Source organism: Hyposmocoma kahamanoa, unplaced genomic scaffold, assembly GCF_003589595.1.
Source record: "Hyposmocoma kahamanoa isolate Upper Pololo Valley unplaced genomic scaffold, ASM358959v1 62, whole genome shotgun sequence".
Taxonomy (NCBI): domain Eukaryota; kingdom Metazoa; phylum Arthropoda; class Insecta; order Lepidoptera; family Cosmopterigidae; genus Hyposmocoma; species Hyposmocoma kahamanoa.
Window position 1 is genome coordinate 2,072,939 of NW_020653850.1, and position 19,548 is coordinate 2,092,486.

Here is a 19,548-nt window from a genome sequence, read left to right on the forward strand (position 1 = left end):
CGTACCGTCTAGGTAATGCAAACAAATTCGGCTCTGGCACTCGCCGGCCGCTGCCGCGGCACGCTCGCTATGGTCTCTCGGCTCGTGCGGCATTTTCATATACTTACCTTTTTTTTACGGGGGAAATCTTTATAGATACCCCTGAGCCCAGGGAGACTCAGGAGTTATGTGGGGACTCTCCCTCCAGACTGGAGGGCCTACCCCATTAAACCCCCCCGGGTTTACGTTCCGCCGGTTGAGTCGGCGCCGTGGGGTCGGTGTACATTCTCCACGACGCCGCCCGGCCGCCCTAGCTTGCGCCGACCCGCCCCCCGGACGAGTGAGGCCGTGCAATGCAGGCTCCGGAGTCCCTGTCCTGAGCTCGTTGGCCTCACTAGAGGATCAGGCGAGCAGCGAACTGCCTTCGCCTTCTCCTCGTACGTCTGCGCCGAAGCGGGTTCGCCGCGTCCTCGCGCACCCGCTCCGCAGCCTCCTTTTGCGACATAACCTCTTCGCAAAAGGAGGCCACCGCCTACCAGGACTCCTCGCTACCGAGCATGGCGGCCACCACGCAAGGCAGCGAGAGGTCCTGCCCTATTGTGCCCGTCAGAGTACGGCGCTGCTCATACCACCGGCTGCACACCTCTAGGGTATGCTGCGCGGTGTCATCCGCAGCGCCACACTCGTGGCATGACGGAGACGGTTCCCTCCTCGCCACCTTGTGCAGGTAGTGACCGAAGTAGCCGTGCCCGGCCAGCACCTGCTCGACCTCTTGGGGACCGGCCGGTCAGCACCTGCTCCCGCTCGACCTCTTGGGGACCGGGGCGCTCGTCGCGAACCCTCATTCCCCGCCGGTAGGCCTCCGCCAGGACCTCGGCTTCAAGGTCCCACGGCGGAGTACCGGCGAGGACGCCGCAGCGCAGGCCACCGTCATGTACGCCCTGCACATTCGCAGCAGCGATTTCGTCGCCGCTGATAAGACCCTAGTCCAAATGGGAGCCCCGTATTTCATACACTAATCTAACTGGAGGGGGTCGTACCGTCTAGGTAATGCAAACACACAAAAAACAGGCTCTGGTACTCTCCTCGATTCAGTTATAAGTTATTTATTGAATACTCAAGACCATTGTTTTAAATTACATTTCAAATGACAGCAAAAACATAGTGCAATGGTATGACGAGAATTACGTAAGTGGACTTGCTGTGCACCAGCAAAGTACAGTCCAGAATCTCTGTGTGCACTCTTGCAGTGTTCGCAAGACGAAATACGCATATTGCTGAATATGTTTGTTCTGTTCCGTTGTTCCTGTGCACGAGTTCTTTGTGTTGTATGTGTTATGTCTATATGTCTGTGGCTATATCTATTCGTAACTTGAAATTGTTTATCATAGACCACATACATACTTTTATTTCTTCCGTGTTGTTTATTGTGTATCAGATTGTCTGTTTACCTACTTTTTGTTTTATTTAATGTATATTTAGGGGACTATGGGTTTATTTATAAGTTAATTTTAAAATATATATTTTTTATATGTGTGTAACTGTTTGTCCCTCAATAAATAAGAAAAAAAAAAAGAATTTTGGAGCTGTACGGCAAAATTGTATGGCGGTAAAATTTTATCTAAGAATAGTAACCAACCGTAGTAGTGTAGTCAACCGTGACCATGGGACCTGTAAAGGGCCCGAAACGTCGGTTTGTTTGAAAAAACAAATATACGCGATTTAAATCCGGAAAAATAGTTTCATTTCCTAAGAATAGTAATTTTGTCGAAACGAATTTTCAGCAATCTAAATTATATGGAAAACAAACAGTATAACAAATATGATTAGATCAAACAAACTTCTGCCCAAAGAATACGTATGTGTAATAATTATTCTAACAATAGGTTTTCGGACAAACGATACTTCTGCTGTAAGACATTTCTGTGTTGCAAATTTATACCGCACTAATGAAAAAAAGTCGAACCGTTTTCGGACTAACGAAATTCGGAAAAAAGAAATTCGAGTTTGTGATAGGTTACCAATTTATACACCGTTCAGCTGCTTTGTGCACCATAAACTGCCCTCCATCTATAACTCTGTAATAATTTGTGAGGTTGCCTGGGAGAGAACGCAGTCTAGGCGATAAGGCCGCCGATTGTACCTTTTAACTATGTTTTATATTGTCACTGTTTTTGTTTTGTGTGCAATAAAGTTTATTATATTCTATTACCCCAGCGTAATAATAAATTGATATGACGGCACATTTGACATAGAGTACCTATGTATAGTAACAGGGCGTAGTGGTCGAAAATGAAAAGGTCTGTTTAGCGAAATAGCAGAAGTCTCATAAGGAGTGAACTGAGCAGTGAGAAGAATAGGCGAGCTATGAAAAGAATGATAAATGTGTCGTTCCCTGTAAAAGTAATGTATCTCCATATTTTCTTAAATGTTTTTTTTTACGTAATTTACATTTAGAATTTTAAAACATTTAATCATATCTTTCATTATAAAAGTGAGGTAACTCCGGTAATTGGACTTAAACCCCATAGATGGCGTTACTTGTTTATTCATTGAACTAAAATGCTAATTATCAATTATAATGGTCCATGTGAATATGTTACAAAATTTTAATTACAAGGAGATAATTCACTTTTAGAATTAACGACACAAATGTAAGTGAAGCAAGAGAGGTTTGTCAGGATCACGCAGAGTGGTGATCGTTAGCCTCTGCCTACCCCAATGGGAAACAAAAGCCGTGAGAAAGCGTAAGAATTTAAACGTACATCATGTTGAATATTATGTATAACAATGTCATAAGACAAACAATTACGTAGAAAACAATGTAGATGTACTATATGTAGATAGGTTGTACGTGTGTATAATAATTACCTTAAGAATACAAATAGCAATAATAGTGCGTCATGTGTTAACAAATATAATGTAGATTTCATTGTGTTGTGGCATTGAAATCCGATTAGAATTTTAGTAAGTAATATAAAAAATGTAACGTCGTCATTTCTTTCGAGTATAATTTATCGTGACTATGAAAAAATGTGTCACAAATTGATTTGTGTGAAAAAAAAATGCAATTGTGTCGATTATGGTTATAATTCCGCCAACGCTCATTGCGATGATGAGACAAATTTTACGGTTTTTAAAACAAAAGGACGGTTATTAAACAAATTGACGATTATTGAGTGCACTTTGCGTTGGCCCGAGTAAGTCTTTGCTTGTATTATGGAACGAGTGTAGTCGAGATAAAGCCATTCGTAGCTGATCTTGTGATCTCAAACAATAAGGAGCTGTCAAATTTTGACAGCTTTAGTCTAAAATTAAATCTAGCGTTCGCTTACTGATAACGAAGGAGACAAATTATCTGATGACTGATATCTCTAAAGATATTGTAATAAAACTTGTGATATCTCTGTCAGCCGTGTCGTTTGAGTGGGCATCGAGTAATTTCAAAGTACTATAATAAAATTTCATGAACACCATTACTGAAAACAAAATAAATAGATGCACTGGACTTAAATTTAGTTTAGTCCTAATCGATTCGCAAGACGTGCGTAATTTATGTACGAAAATTGTACTAGAAATAAATGACGGTCTTACAATTTTGAAGACTGATTCACTGGACACAAAGATTAGATTTCTAATATCTGAATCAACGTTATTATATTCGTAATAAAGTTGTATTAGGTAAACTGGATAGGAAACAGTTGGAGGCGGACGCTGTATGATCAGAACTTATAAAGACCCTTTCCTGCAAATGGTCAAGAACTATGCACAAAGGTACAGGGTCAAGAGCACGTCACGGTTGACACTTAAGACTTAAATCCAACTCTATGCCGCTTACAATAAGAACGGTCCAAAGTACAAAGTGTTAAGCTTGATGTGCTCTTGACTGTACATTTCTCATAACAATACTTGGACAACGATTATGGTTTGTGGAAGGTTAAAGGTCTAAACCGAAAATTTCTTAAGCTCAAAAGACAAGAGCTACTTGTTCTAACTGCCGCTTCAACGGGCCATGGTCCATATAATATACACCACGGTATCACGGACAGAGCGTGGTGGGGGAGGAACTCGCCGAAGTCTTCAGCAAACCTAGGAAAATGCTGAGATTCCTGAAGAAGCTCAAGTGGCACGAGTGGGACACTACACCCACCACAAGTAAAATAGGCACCCAGACGACGTTTTTTTATGAATCCAAGTGGCTGAATGAACAAGTCGTGCGTCTCGTTGTTAGCGACCAATTGCAGTGCCACTCAGAGCCTTAAATAGCAAAAATCTGAGGGACACTGTCACTGCGTCCGTCAAAGCGACATAAGGTGACAAGTCCTATTTGCTTGTAATTTTAACAGCACACTTACCCTTCGAAACCGGTTGCTGACGTCACCCCGGTACACCATATCATACCAATATGGCAAACGTAAAGCACACACATAGGGGCACATTACTTAAATTTAAAGGTCTCTATTAAGTATTGTATTAAAAAGCTACTGATTCTAATTGCACTCACCTCAAGTGCTCATAATCTTTAGGGTCAATCTGTAGCCGTTTGAACCAAGCAATTTTGCAGTCACATTTCCAGGGATTGCCTTGTAAATCCAGCTTTATCAACCGCCCAAAGGGTTCCAAAAGATCTTCATCCAACGTAGTCAATCTCGAATTTTTAAGAGACAGCTGTTCCAATAGGAAATTGTCAGGATCATTTAATGCTTCATCTCCAAATGCGAGTCTACTAAAGTTAGTAAGGTATTTATTCCTTTCAATTTCTAGTTCTTTCAATCCATGTAGCGGTTCAAATACGTAACAAGGGACTTCTTCGATTTGTAAATTGTTCAATTTTAACACTCTTAACGCTGGGATGTTATTAAAGTCTTCCGTGGAAATTGTTTTTATCGGATTATCTGACAAGTCTAGATATTCCAAAGTATACGGAAACTCGAATACGTCACTCAAATTGTTATTCGATATTACTAATTTTCGTATATCGTAAGCCTCTATGAAGAAATTATCAGGAACTTCGTTCAAGTTAACGCTGTACATGCTTATATTTCGAATGTTCTTTGTCAGCCCGAAACCGTTTATGTCAAAGAGATTAACTTTTCTGAGACTCTGTCCAATATCATTGTTGTCCAGAATAATTTCTTTCAAGTTACTTAAATGATGAAATGCTAGCTTCTCAAATGACGTGAATTTGTTGCTGGCTAGGTTCAGGAATTGTAACTTTTTCAAATTTGTAAAAGTGCTCTCGTGAATTGTTTCCAATTTATTAAAACTCAAATCCAATATTCTAAGTTCGGGAAAATCTAAAACGTTTGCACTAATTTCTTTCAAATTATTATCGTTCAAAAACAACTCGATTATTGTCGTGGACTTGAATAAACTCGAATTCTGCAGTCGATCAAATTTGTTTGAAGATAAATCTAGAGAATAACCGTCACTAGGTAAAGTGAGGTTCGACATAGAAATATCCCTTCTTGAGCAGTCTATATATTGTTGCAGCACATTTTCAACTCTATTCGTTCGACATAAACACACGTTACAAATCGATAATGCACTAACACTATGTAGAGCGATAAACACAAAGAATAAAAGTGAAATCATTTTTGTTAACAAGAACGAGTACGCCGAACAACGACGGTGTCGTTTATTGCACTGATAGGTAAAAGATAGAGCGAAATTGTTATCAGTCAAGCAAGATAGTGCTATCATCAATATATTTATTTTATTGTTTGTCATTTCACTTTATGTTTTTAGGTCACAGTTTACCTGCGATGTGATCGAGAAATAAAGCGATACTGAGTGTATTAACTTACATAATGTTGAGTTAAAATACAATAGTGTAATAATCGATTTATGGATGACGTTCGATATTTGGCATAGAACAGATGGCACGGTTAGTTGTTCGAGTGCTATGGGTTTAGTAGCACTCCTACTTTGGAATTTATACGTCTACCTAATTACTTTATGTATGTTCAGGTAATTTAGTTAAGTTAATAATTATTATTAACTTAAAATTATTTATTTGAACAGTAAAAGACTCGTGCTACGGAAAACGGTGTCTTCTCTCGCAACAAGTAATAATTATTTAGTTCTGGTTTCAGTTAATGTATCAGCATTCAATATCTACTTAAGTGTGTCCGTGAGTCTGTCTTGTGTGTGTGTGTTTCATTTAAAGATGATTTGCTGATGTGTGAGAGGAGTTACATGAATACATATATAAGTATTTGTTAACCGACTTCAAAAAGGAGGAGGTTCTCAATTGGAGTGTTTTTTTGTGTGTTGTTACGCGATTTATGAACCGATTTTGATGATTATTTTTTGTTGGAAAGATTTTATCTGCTTTTTTATTTATTTGGAATTACATCTACTTCTGATGTTTTATTTAAATCGGTTAACAGTAAGTGCGCGAAAAAAGATACATACCCTAGTTTACCCCCTAGAATATATTCTTCAAATTCCAATGCTGAAGTTACCTTCTTTCTAACAAAAAAAAACATTGAAATCGGTTCACAGATGAAGGAATAATCGCGTAATGTACTCCTTTATTGAAGTCGGTTAAAAAGCAAATAAAGTTATAGTTAGCGACGGTTCCCCGTTCGGTTCTTTTGTGTTTTAGTCACGGCCTGCGCGAGCAGTGTTGCCATGTTTGTGTTAGATAGGATCCATGTTTAGTACCGGACACACAGGAATGAGAATGTAGGGTGGACGGAAACTAAAGATCCTTGGCACAATTTCACTATGAATTGGCCTTGTTACACACTAATAAAATTTTAAACGAAAATAACAAAGAATTTTAAAACTACGTGTATTTTCTGTTTTTAATCTAAATTTTATATTAACAATATAAATGCTTATCATTAAGGTTAAAATCTTCCACGTTGATTTTGTACGGTGCCTTTAGAGTTCGGGTCTTCGTGTGCCTAAAAAAGAGAATTGTTCTATACAATTTATACAGTAATGGGCGCGTTCCCATTATGTCGTAACGTTTTGTTTATCGTTGGACGACTGTCGTGTCTAGCCTGTTCCCGTATCACGACTATCTGTCGTGACTGTGTCGTGGACGTTTATTTTATCGTTGAACGACTGTCGTGTCTAGCTGTTCCCACTAGAATGTGACTACAATTTATCGGTTCACGGAAGCCACCTTTACACGACAGAATCGTTTGAAGTTTTATTTATCGTCGGATGACTGTCGTTCTAGCTCTTCCCATTGTTACGACAGTCTGTCGTCGTAATGTCAAAAAAGTCGTGAACGACAGTTAATTGCGTTGTTCTATGTGTGAACAACTTCATTTGATTAGACAAGCCACGACACTTTAAACTACACGACTATCTGTCGTTACGACATAACTGCCGTCTGTTAACTAAAATGCGACTAAGTGATAAAATATTTTTTTTATATATCACAAAAAACTACAACCCTGTTTTAGAACATTGAAATTGTTTCATGATATTTCAACTATGCATCATCAGTGTAAGTTCCGATACCGAACACGTTATTATTATACCATTTGTCACTGAGGCGCGTTTTAGTGGACGGCAGAATTAATGGGAACGCGTCCTAAGGGAGTTATTACATTAAGCCGGTTACAAAAAGTTTTATGTCTATGTAATACGAGTGAAAAATGCTTTGAGCGTAGTGACTCATTTCTTCGTATCGCTCCTTCAATTGAGGCTATCAATTTTATATTTGGATGCTATTTTCATGTATAATTAACTATGAAATATGTTTTACGTGGATGATAAGCAATAACGTGTCAACAAACTTGATTATAGTGTTGCGAAAATGGCACCAAGACTTTTTCGTTGTTTTCTTTTGAAAATTTTTTTTGGTAGTTTGTTTTAAAATTTACTTATAAATTAAAAATATTTGCTGTTGTGCTTGTTGTTGGGGAATTATAATAATCAGCAAAAGTTTTCAGAACAAACTATCAAAAACAATGAAAAAATTTTTAAGTGCCATTTTCGCAAAACTATGATCATATTGGTTGACACGTTATTGTTCATCAGCATCTACTTCCATACGTAAACGTAGCATCCAAATATAAAATATTTAGTATCATTTAAAGTAATTGTAGAAAAAAAATGTCATACCACTATTGCCCCAATTATGTATAAAGTGATTAAATTCGAAAAGTAACTCCTGGGAAGGTGATAAAATAGGATTTAAAAAATAACCGTATGCCATATTATGCCATCTGACTAGTGGCAAAAATGGCACAATTTTATATATAATAATAATAGTAATGTGCTAGATAACCACATTGCAGTACCAACGGAATACACTCCGAAACCACTGCCCAGAACACTAAGATCAGTTTAAAAAAGTTTATTTCCAAAACTGATCGGAGAATCGAATCCGGAATATCGTCATCCAGCGTCCACTGTGCAAGCCTTTAGGCCACCGAGATCGTCAATAAATGATATATGATGGAAATAATATTAGTTTTATTTCATAAGCGATTTTTTAAATTTATTTTGCCGCCACCTGTCCTTAGCCACCTCTCCTGTGGTACAGTCCGAAGAAATCCGGGTAGTCCAATTGTATGCCGGGGTCGACGACATAGTAAAAGCTGCGGGCAAAACCTGAGGGTCCACTCTTGTACTCCGACCAACAATTACTATCAAATAAGTAATATTCGATCAAATTAAAAGAAGTATGATGTGAATGAAGCTTCATACTTGGCATTGTTTTTTTCATTTGGTCGAGTATTATTTATTTCACAGTCATTGTTTCGGACGGAGAAGAACCCCCGGATCAGGGACGTACAGGACCGAAAAGTTTCGCAGGAACGAAAGGAATATGCAGTTTGTTTTTTTTTTAATAAAATGGTTTGATATATTTAATAATAAATAAAGGACGACAATAAATAATAATAACATGAATACATAAAAATAATTAATAATGTATATGTAATTGTTTAGTTTAAGTTTGTTCAATTTTATATTAGATTTTTTGTTTACGTTATTAATCGACCCCTCCTACGTAAAGTATCGTATGTCGAAACTGCCAAGTTTACAGGGGAGCGTGAGCATAACACGTGACATTTCTCAGTTTTATTTGGCAAAGCTAGTTACTAACATAGAGATTATAATTCTAGAAATCGGTTAGATGATCTATTAAATGATCACTCTATGTGAGTAACGAGTGAATTCAGAAATTTAAAACGCTCCCCTGTAAACTTGGCAATTTCCACATACGATACTTTAAGTAGGAGGGTTCGATTTATGTTGCGGTATCCTATCAGGGTTCATGATTAGGTTTATGACTAAAACAGGGCTGAAAATGATGTTGATGACTTTGCCAGTTTTCCAAAAAATTTACTTTTTAAAATGTTTCGTTTTTTTTATTGTGGTTGCGATATCATGAAAATGGCTTCAATTCAGAAGAACTTACATATTTACAGTTAAAATTCCTTTTTGTATATGAAATTGACTCTTATACATAATATTACTAACATTATAAATAATTTTTGTTTCATAACTTTTCACAAAACACTAAATTTACGAAAAATAATTGTTTTAAGTTTTTGTTGTACTATCTGACACATTTTGATTAGTATTTGGTAGTAAGTTCAAGCAAGCAAGCATCCTGCCAGACGACCCCGTCCTCCGCTCCTGAGTTTTGCAATGAATTGGTATTTAGCGCTTTCTTTTGTTACTGCACTGAGTTATCACAGTTTAAAGCGATTTACTTAAACATGTTTATTTTTTTACGAAAGTACAATCTGATGAATTATTAAATATCATGAAACAAAAATTGTTGTTTATGATTTCAGTAATATAGTCTACTGAGGCTATTAGTACATTAAAAAATAACCCTGCGTAAAATAAAAGTATAAGACCTAGTATTAAATCCTTTTAATCCTCATAAAAACAATGACGACAAAGTGTCATGACTGAATGTGCCAGTGTTGTGGCCAAGGTCTTTTACGGTGCCTTATCAACCTTAAAGTATTGTTTACGTTAGTGTTAAAATACTAGGTATATTGTTAGGACTAACTATAGAGGACTCATTGTTCGGAATAAATTTTGAATTATTTGTCCAGCTGCGTATACACGTGTACCCTTGTCGAAAGTGTTTATTGCCTTATACAAACAAAATAATATCATATTTATGTATTGTACATAATCGTCGCCTAACTTTCTCAAACTCTTATCTTAAACCACAAAGTTACTGAAACGCAAAAAATGAATTGTATATACAAATTTTGCAGGCGGATTTCACAACACATTTCCTTCATATTCACACACTGGCGTTCACCTATTCTTAAAGTAATGCACCCAAATTAACACTAACCTTGATAAGAAATTTAAAATAATTTTATCTGGCACGGTAAGCTAGAAGACGGTTCGAATCCGGCCGGATCGAAGGAATTTTTTCTGAGTGTTCGATCTCTGTATTAATAATTAAATTTAAAATAAATAGAACGTTTTGCCATCTTCTGAATAAACACTCTTTATAAGATACGAGTTTGAGAAGGTAAGGCGTCGATATAGCACAATCAATATATATATTTTTAATTTGTTATTTTGATTATTACTATACTTTAGCCAAATTCTATATAGAATAAATGACAACAAACAAAAATATATGATTTTTAGTGTTTTCACCTCGGACCGTTTTATAGTTACCACAATTTAAATATTTTTCCCCGAAATTAATAAGTTTCAAATCACTAGTAAGTGAAATTAACATAAAAGTAACCAGTAATTAATTATTTACATTAATGTGATCACGACGAAGGTGTTTTTATATAGGTTGAATTTTTGCATTTTGTCTTTTTAAATAACATTGCTATTTCTTTGTAACATAGGTTTGTATTATGTTATCGAGTTCTTAGGTTTTCGCGATTGTTACACATAGGAAAAGAAACTATTTTTCCGGATTTAAATCGCGTATATTTGTTTTTTCAAACAAACCGACGTTTCGGGCCCTTTACAGGTACTTTTGAGTCAACCGTTTTTTTAAATCCGGAAATTTAGTTTCATTTCCTATAGGTATTAAGTTGTGAAACTAACCAGCTTAATACCTATGTTAGAAAGAAAAAAATATCGCGGGAGCCTCAACAGTGCTAAAGACCAAGATATGACTATATAAAAATTAAGATATGCGTAGTAATTCCCAACGTAGTTTTAGTAAGGCAACATTGATCGTTAGTGATTTTACGAATTGATGCCATTCCAGAGTTAATTTGGCTGAAAATAAATAATTTCTTTTTCTACTCCTACTCCAATTCCTATTCCAATTTATGTTCCTATTCCTATTTTTATTTCTATTTAATTTTAATATATAAGCTGCAAATTAGTTTTCAAATTAAATGCATTTTTGTATGTCAAATAATAAGTCGACTACATCATCGACTCGCCATTAAAGAGCAGAATACAACAAAATTGCATTGGCAGTTGAACAGCAGCTGGATGGCTAGCCATGGAAGAGCCACTACTCTTCAGTTTTAGAAGAATACCAAACGTTAAAAAACCTGCCATTGACACTCTATGGACTTGGGAATTAGGTAGTCTGCCTCGAGAATCTCTTGCTCCTACAGAGTACCACTCAGTGCTCCTTTGGTCGTCGTCCCACCTAGCAACGTGTCCTGACTGACATGTCATGTGTTATGGTCTCAACCAACCTTAATAACAATAGACGTCCTCGGTCCCGTGTTCCACAGTTCTCCTTTCTCATCGACGAATGCAGCCTCGACGGCCACAGTGTAGAGACCAGCAGTATTCACACTGACCAACTGCTGTGCGGAGAAGAAATCGCGGACTGGGGTCACAGTCTGTACGGCCGTCAGGATTGGAGGCACGTTTGTTAATTCCACAGTCTGTGGACAATCGAATTTAAAATTTAAGTGCAGGAAGATATCGTACATCGGCCGCGTCTTCAGGAACAATAACTACAAATTACTCCAGTTTCTCACCCAAAGCAAAATCGTTGGAAAACGACGGGGTAATTAATTTATATATTTATCATTTCTGTTTCTATCTGAAATGTATAAATTGTTCGTTTTTGGTGTATTATAAAAAAATTTACTATTTCTTTTCGTAAGCTGGTTAACGGTATGCATGCAACGTAAAAATTTGAAATGTCACAGTACCTATGTGAAATGGACTATAAGACCAATACTAGCTCATATGTCAATTGTTATAACACCGCGTGTGTGTTCGCATCTACTCTTCAGGAACATGGCCTGCATATGCTATCTGCTAATTGAGATTCGAGTATGTATTTTACCTTTTCATTCGTGCGTGGATGAGGCGTGGCAGTCACTGTTATCTGGACACCTTTCACTTGTCTCTGTTTTTGTCTTTTGCTGCAACAAATGAAGCCAATTGTTAAGTAAGGAATAGATCTGGGCCCCCAAGTTATTTTGATTATGATAATATGTGTCAGTTGTCTCAATAGCGTGTCAGAGGAATAACATTCATTCAATCAATAACTAAGGCTGCTAATAGATTGACTGCATGTTTGTAGTTATGAAGTCATTATCAACTTCATGCAGTCGATGTCTCAGCTGCACGAAATTGATTACGACTACATACATTAACTGCATGCATTGCAAGGGTAAGTGCTGCAGAAATTACAGGCGTATGGAACTTTGACCCCTCCTACGTAAAGTATCGTATGTTGAAATTGCCAAGTATATAGGGGAGCGTTTGTGGTTATTCATCTAACCGATATCTATGATTTTATAATGCTCTATGTGAGTACCTTTGTCGAATAAAACCGAGAAATGCTAGTCACGTGGTAAGCTCATTTCAGAGAATTCAAAACCTTAAAACGCTCCCCTGTAAACTTGGCAATTTCGACATACGATACTTTACGTGGGAGGGGTCGATTTGTCAACGTATGTTTTACGGGCGCAGTGGTCGTGCTCCTCAGGTCTTTGCGATTGAAAGCTGAGGGGCACTGCAACTGTTCTGCCCTTTGATATTAGAAAAGAAACCGACCTGAGCGGTACTGCGGGCAGCACGACGCCCTCGAGCTTGAGGGCCAGCTTGTGGCTTTGGGGCAGCGTGGCGGCGTGCTCGGCGGGCGGCGCGCGGAAGGCGGGGGTGAGGGACACGCGGCACAGCGCGCCCCCCGCGCGCCCCGCGCACACCCCGCGCGGCCACACGGCGCCGCCGCCGCACGCGCGCACCAGGGCCAGCACCGCCTCCAGGTGCTGCGGGGTACCGTGGACTACACTTACCTTTCAGGCGATTATAACTGCCTCCGTGGCCGAACGGTTACCATGCCGGACTGCCACGCAGAGTTCCCGGGGAGAAATATTTGTATGGCCTACATTTATTTCTCACGTGAGTTTGGGTGTCATTTGTGGTTGTCTATGTGTCCATGGCACCCGCGGTACAGGGTTTCCCTAGTGCGGGGCTATGTTGAGTGTGTGCGTTATTATTATTTTATGACAAGTTTCTATATGAGGCTGATATGTTTGCAATCTTATTAAGAGTCTATAATCTCAGTTCATATTCAATTTTTTCCCCTACTACGTAAATAAATTTGCTTGGGTTGAACGGCAGGATCTCTACTGCAGGGACACTGGCTTTATTTTAGAATTTATTCTTTTTTACAAGCGAAATTGAAGCCATTTGAAATTCTACTTCAGTTGATAATAAAAAGAATCATTGGTATATGTCAAGTATCTATTGAATACGGTTTTCTTGTAAAATTTCGAGGTAAGTTTGTGTTTTTTTTACAACCGTGAAAATTGTTAGATATCATGTTTTCACACCGTATAGTAAACAGTGTATATTCTCAATTTTATTATATATTTTTTCCAAAATGATTGATTTAACACTTGCACTGTTATGCAACACAACAGTGTCATATTTACTGAAAATACACTTTTTGTACGTGTAAGTTGTATTACTGTAACTCGTATTCGTAGTAATAAATAAATTATTATTCTTATATATTATTATATTCAGCATTGAGTGAAATAGAGCTCTGATAATCATGACAAAAAACCCACAACAAAATCTTCAAAATTAAAGAACACTCACACGATGCGTAATCCCAGGATTTGTAGTAGGATTATCAAACAGCTTTGTAGATATCTTTGTAATCGCATTGCTAGCTGACAGTGCTATCATTTCTTCTAAAGTTGTTGCCTTCATTTCTTGTGTGGTAAGCTCCGTTGATCTTTCGGGTTGGCTGGAGGTTATGCGATCCAGGAAGTGCGACAGTTGCGTGTAAGTGTGTTGCGAACTGACAGTTTCTTTAAGGGAAACATATTTTTGATTTGGGCCGAACACATACGCACGCACGCAAACATACAGAGAGCTAACCGTGCACCATATTATGTCGACTACTAAAATTTAAAATGAAAAGTTTACAAATTATATTGTCTGCTTAAAGGTTCCACATAAGTGACATTTTAAACAAATAATTTCTAAATAATGTACCTGTTGCAAGAAAATCACCATCTTTCTGAAGATTAAACTCTTATTAAGTTTATAGCTTTTTTGTTACCGAGATTCACGTGCAGAAAGATAGTGATTTTCTTACCATAGCTATATAAATATATAAACCTTTAAACAGACGATATGTGAAATTGTCAAATTTATAATTTAAAGATCATCAGCACTGCGCTTCGTCAATAGGTATTAAAATACAAAAAACTTAAACAGGATTTAGGTTAGCCTAAAGTTTCCATTTACCGAGTATATAACCAGAAATAGAGACGAAATAAAGGTCATACTTTCCTGGTAACACATCAATTATAAATATCAACTCTCGCTTTTACTGTAATAGTACAGCCAGAGAACAAAGAATAAGAGAACGGACACTCTCCGCCCCTCCCTAGTTTTAGATACCGCACCACACCCCGCACATTGCCGGTCACATTGACTGAATGACAACAAGGCTGCCGGCGAGCCGTTTTTGCGCGACGGCTTTGGTATTTGAATATAGACACACATCATTTTACGTTACTATTTATAATGATCGTGAATTGTGCTGTGTACGGCTGTTTATCATCAGTTTCCGAAAGATGAAACGAAGTAAGAAAAAAAAGCGTATGTCTGAGACTCATTTACTTATTATTTCCTTCATTGATTTACTGAGAGTACGTATAAAAAATACAGATTTATTATATAAATATAACGAGACGCCATGACTTCGCGAATTTTCTATTCGTATTGCCAAGCAATTTCAAATACCTTACTTAAAAGTACATGTCCGAAATATAACATTTTAAGTGCTTTTAATATGTTTTTGAAATAAATCTTCAATATTACTCTAGTTAGCGAATTAATTAAAAATATAATAATATATCGATGTAAATACCTAATAGACATTATAATTATTAGAATTCTATTAATAGAATCATAGATTACAGATTCGCGTTAGAATTGTCGCTGTGTTGCTGCTCTGACCACGTAACGTAATAGTACGAGAAAGTGATAGGTAACTCTGCCACTTCACGCACGCTCCTTCCTGTAACTTTCCGTTGTATGGAATATCCGGGGTGTGGTACAGCGCCAACAACTTACCTGTGTGTACGTCTCCGTATATTCCAAAAAATATTTTATATTTATTGTAATAAAGATAATATCTCGAACAATGGCGTGCTGTTTCATTCGGTTGTGTGAGCAAAAACAGCAAAATATCTAATTATAAAACAAATGAATCAATTTTCATCGGTAATTAAATATTAAATAAATATATTGCAATTTTCGTCCATATTAGCAAAGCTCAAGTTAACTGGTTGATTTGAAGTGAAACAGTTGACGACACCCGTCAATTGTTTCGAACTCGGGCTAGCCAATCGGAGCGCAGTTATCACAGCAATGATATGGGAGAATAGTTTTCAAACAAATTAAATGACATTTCGTCTCTATTTCTGGTTATATACTCGATATTTCCATTACACTGCCAACATTGCCATTGCAATTTAAAGTATCTTCTAATTTCTCTTAGAGGATACATTTGCTACTTTTTGTACGTTTAAATTGTTTTTAACGACTGCCTCGGTGGGCGAAAGGTTACCATGCTGGACTGCCACGCAGAGTTTGATTTCCGGGCAGGGAGAAACATTTGTATGGCCTACATCAATTTCTATCGTGAGTTTGGGTGTAATTTGTGGTAGTCCATGTGTGTGTCCATGGCACACTCGACACAGGGTTTTCCTAGTGCGGGGCTATAAGTGTGTGAGCGTTATTATTATTGTGCGTTATCTTATACATAACACGACGGGGCCATCTGTTATTAGCTTTACAAACAAATATAGTTTATTTTGTTACATATTATTTAAGAAACGCCTGTGATTGTCTGAAATAAATAGTCTGTCATTTTTGAAGATTGAGTAAAATGACATGAGGTTGGTTGCCACTTTTGGTATAATTTTAAATAGTCACGTAGTTATTGTCGACAGTTTTATCGACAGATTGTGAAAAAAGGTAAACTTTTGCCAACAATGTCTGAGTTGTGAAAGTTACGACGTTCTAATGATTACTAATTGTGTTATTGTATTCTTAATTCTTACTTTGATAGTTGGTCTATTCTATCGAAATGTATTTGTAGTCATATACATTTTAATAACGACAGGCGGATTTGATTATGTATATTAAATTCAAATGAAAAGTCAGTGATATCATAAAATCATAATATTGTACTTGTAACCATGTGTTTGTGCTGAATAAATTTTTTTCTTTCATTCAGTTGGACGTATGATGATTCAATTGAAACAAGTTCGGCTATCTGTTTCATAAGCGTAATCAACATTCAAATGGTAGTCGATAGAATATTTATCGACTGCAAGCACTGGTCGGTTGCGTGCGGGCAACACTTTTGCACAGTGAACTGGCATTATACTATATATAGTAGTTTATAGTAGAAGCTTTTGAGAAAAGAAAACCAACGAGGATGTATTGAGAAAGGTAAACGAGAGAAGAACGATCTTGAATAGAGAATAGACGCAAGAAAATGATTTTTTTAAATTCTAATGTAAGTGTGCATTTGACCTCCATCTCACCTGATGGAAAGTGACGATGAGGTCGACGATGGAGCATGCACATCTAGATAATGCCTATTCACTCTCGCCTTGAAAAGGTCCAAGTTATAACGTTCAGGGAACAAGTCTGCAGGCAGGGAATTCCACTCCATAGCCGTTCGCCATATAAATGTAACGCTTCGTGGGAATCTTTGGAATATCCACAACATAGGGGTGGAACCCAAGCCTACGTCTAGTCCCCCGGTGATGGAAAGGGGAAGGCGGAATTAAATCGTCTAATTCCTTTGTAATGCGATTATACATTTGATACGATACAACTTTAAGACCATTTTAGAGGGAAAAATCGAGGGAAAGAGGTCGACCTAGGCGCAGCTATATAGAGCAATTAAAGAAAAAGGACGGTGTCGTGTCATATAAGGAGGTTAAGGAGTTGGCTTATAGGAGAGATGATCGGAAGATGCTCCACTGACAAGAGTATATAATATAACTCCTATCGGTCACAATCTGCAAAGGATACATAAGCAGGTGGCGCAGCGTGGAGTCGTCGGCGTGGAAGGCGGTGCGCGCGATGGCGGCGTAGCGCGTGGCCACGGCCGCAACGGCGCGGGCGGCGCGCCGGAGCGCCGTTGCGCACGCGCCGGCCTTCGCTGCCGGGTCGCGCGCGGCCTACGCACAGAGTTCCTGCTTCAGGTAACGTCGACAATACTGCCCTACACTAACTAAAACGTGGCTAAGTGACCTATGGTCAAACATCCGTTTTAATAAGCAAAAACTTCAGCACAAAATTCTCTCTTAAGAGCATCAAACTCTTCTAAGAGCAGTTAAAATTAGTTTACGTGTTCGACTTATCGGAACTTACTTAAGGAAATATCATTTTTAATACAGTTGCTCAAAACGTGGTATTTTTCGCACTACAAATCGTGCGTAAAGTTGGATTTCTCGCACTAGTGCTTTTTACTTTTCCAGTTTTTTTTAAATTTACTGTTGTTTCAAATCTTAAGCACAGAACTAAAGAAGTTGTATATTTATGTGCTTTGTGACGTAAGTCATTCGTCATTAAAACTTATATTTATTTACAAATACTATATAATGAACGTATCGAGTGGAGGTCCACAGTCTCTGCCTACCCCTGAATGGGTGACAGGCGAGATTTTTATGTATATATTTGTTCTATGTATTACAGATAAATTGTATCTCACTACCGTGCACGGGTTCCTAAAGAAGTTTAAACAAAAGTACCAGGACTTCATAATAAGAAAAGTGGTTACAGACCGATATTACAGAAAATAAACAAAAACAGCACGTTAGAACTAGATTTCCATAGACTTTTAACTAATGGTTGCAGTGGTTGTATTTCATTATTTTAATTTACTAGCAGAAAATGAGTTTTTTTTAATACTGTTTTATTTTACTTTCAATGTAGTTTTTTCGCAAATGTATTAAAAAACGTCGTTTGATACACGTGCGGATTTGTCATTTTCACTTGTCTCGAGTCTTGACCCTCGCCAATGGCTCGGGCCAAGAAGCCTCGAGACTCGTGAATAATGATTAACTTTCCGCACTTGTATCAAAAATAACTATAATAAATTTTAATATTATAAAACTAGGTTCTGGTTTTTTATGATATCTCAAAAAATTATTCGTTCTAGTTAGCAGACGACAGAATAGTCCCCTTTACACAGTCGCTTTATTGTGCGTGATCAGGAACGTACAGGATTGCACGCAGGAAAGTCTGCACGCGCAATTGTGCGCGATTAACTGTTTGCAATTTTTTAAGCTAACGTTCTTTCGCACGCGATTGCTCGTGTTCGTATTTGTCACAACAGAAAGAGCGGCTAATAGCACAGGATAGACCGCGTGAAACTGACGCGCGTTGGAGTGCACGATTGACTGATAAGAACAACCGCGCGGTCTTTCCGTTTTCCTTCCAACGTTTTTACACGTGCCCTCTATCGCGATTGCTGTGTCACGTGCTATAGAGTGTGTGTGCAAAGCCTGCTAATTACAGCAAGTTGAAGTACAGGTCATGAAAGTAGCCCCGGGGATAGCGGACTTATATAATACACAATAAAAATGGAAGTAAAACTTGATATAATTCACCGTGATGTTTTACTATCGTAGTATCGATTTTTTTTCTATAAAAGGCTTCACTAGTACGTTATTATTATTGAAGCGAAGTGGTGGTGCCACAGCAATAATAATCTAAGTACAGAGTACTAAAAAACCGAGTTCAAAAGTACGTGGAATTACATCTATTTGCTAAGTTTTATTGAAATATCCTTAAATTCGCCACTATACAGGCATTGACACCGGAGATAATAAAAATCGGTTCTCACTACTCAAAGCATATTGAGAGAAAAACGCCTTGAATTGGAGAAATAGCAAAATCAACCATTAAAATAATTGCTCCTTAACTAAAATTTAGGCGCTATTGATAAAAATGAATCTTCATGCGTGAACAGTCACCCTTGGAGGTGGATGATTTCTTTCAAAATGAAATGGGACCACCACTATGGAAGCACCCCCTTTCCAACAAAAAAAAGAATCATGAAAATCGGTTCACAAATACCGGAGTTATCGCGTAACATACATACAAAAAAAACATAGAGTCGAATTG

General features: G+C 37.6%; 2 protein-coding genes across 3 annotated transcripts in view; both read right to left on the minus strand.

The window, feature by feature from the left end:
- Nucleotides 1–5,609, minus strand: part of LOC113229647 (slit homolog 1 protein-like) — a 7,205-nt gene extending 1,596 nt beyond the window's left edge. For both annotated transcript variants that reach the window (XR_003310430.1, XM_026463317.1), the window contains exon 1: nucleotides 4,484–5,609. Coding sequence is in view for 1 of the 2 variants with exons in the window: in XM_026463317.1 (XP_026319102.1) it covers nucleotides 4,484–5,574 (1,091 nt within the window). In the remaining variant the exon portion in view is untranslated. The remainder of the gene's footprint in view (nucleotides 1–4,483) is intronic.
- Nucleotides 5,610–6,769: 1,160 nt separating this feature from the next.
- LOC113229714 (integrator complex subunit 7) overlaps nucleotides 6,770–19,548 on the minus strand; it is a 27,828-nt gene continuing 15,049 nt past the window's right edge. Inside the window, exons 12-17 of the mRNA XM_026463397.1 lie at nucleotides 17,449–17,597; nucleotides 13,981–14,185; nucleotides 12,928–13,142; nucleotides 12,212–12,290; nucleotides 11,607–11,801; nucleotides 6,770–6,893 (exon numbers count right to left, since the gene is read on the minus strand). Coding sequence (XP_026319182.1) covers nucleotides 6,837–6,893; nucleotides 11,607–11,801; nucleotides 12,212–12,290; nucleotides 12,928–13,142; nucleotides 13,981–14,185; nucleotides 17,449–17,597 — 900 coding nt within the window. The 3' untranslated portion in view covers nucleotides 6,770–6,836. The remainder of the gene's footprint in view (nucleotides 6,894–11,606; nucleotides 11,802–12,211; nucleotides 12,291–12,927; nucleotides 13,143–13,980; nucleotides 14,186–17,448; nucleotides 17,598–19,548) is intronic.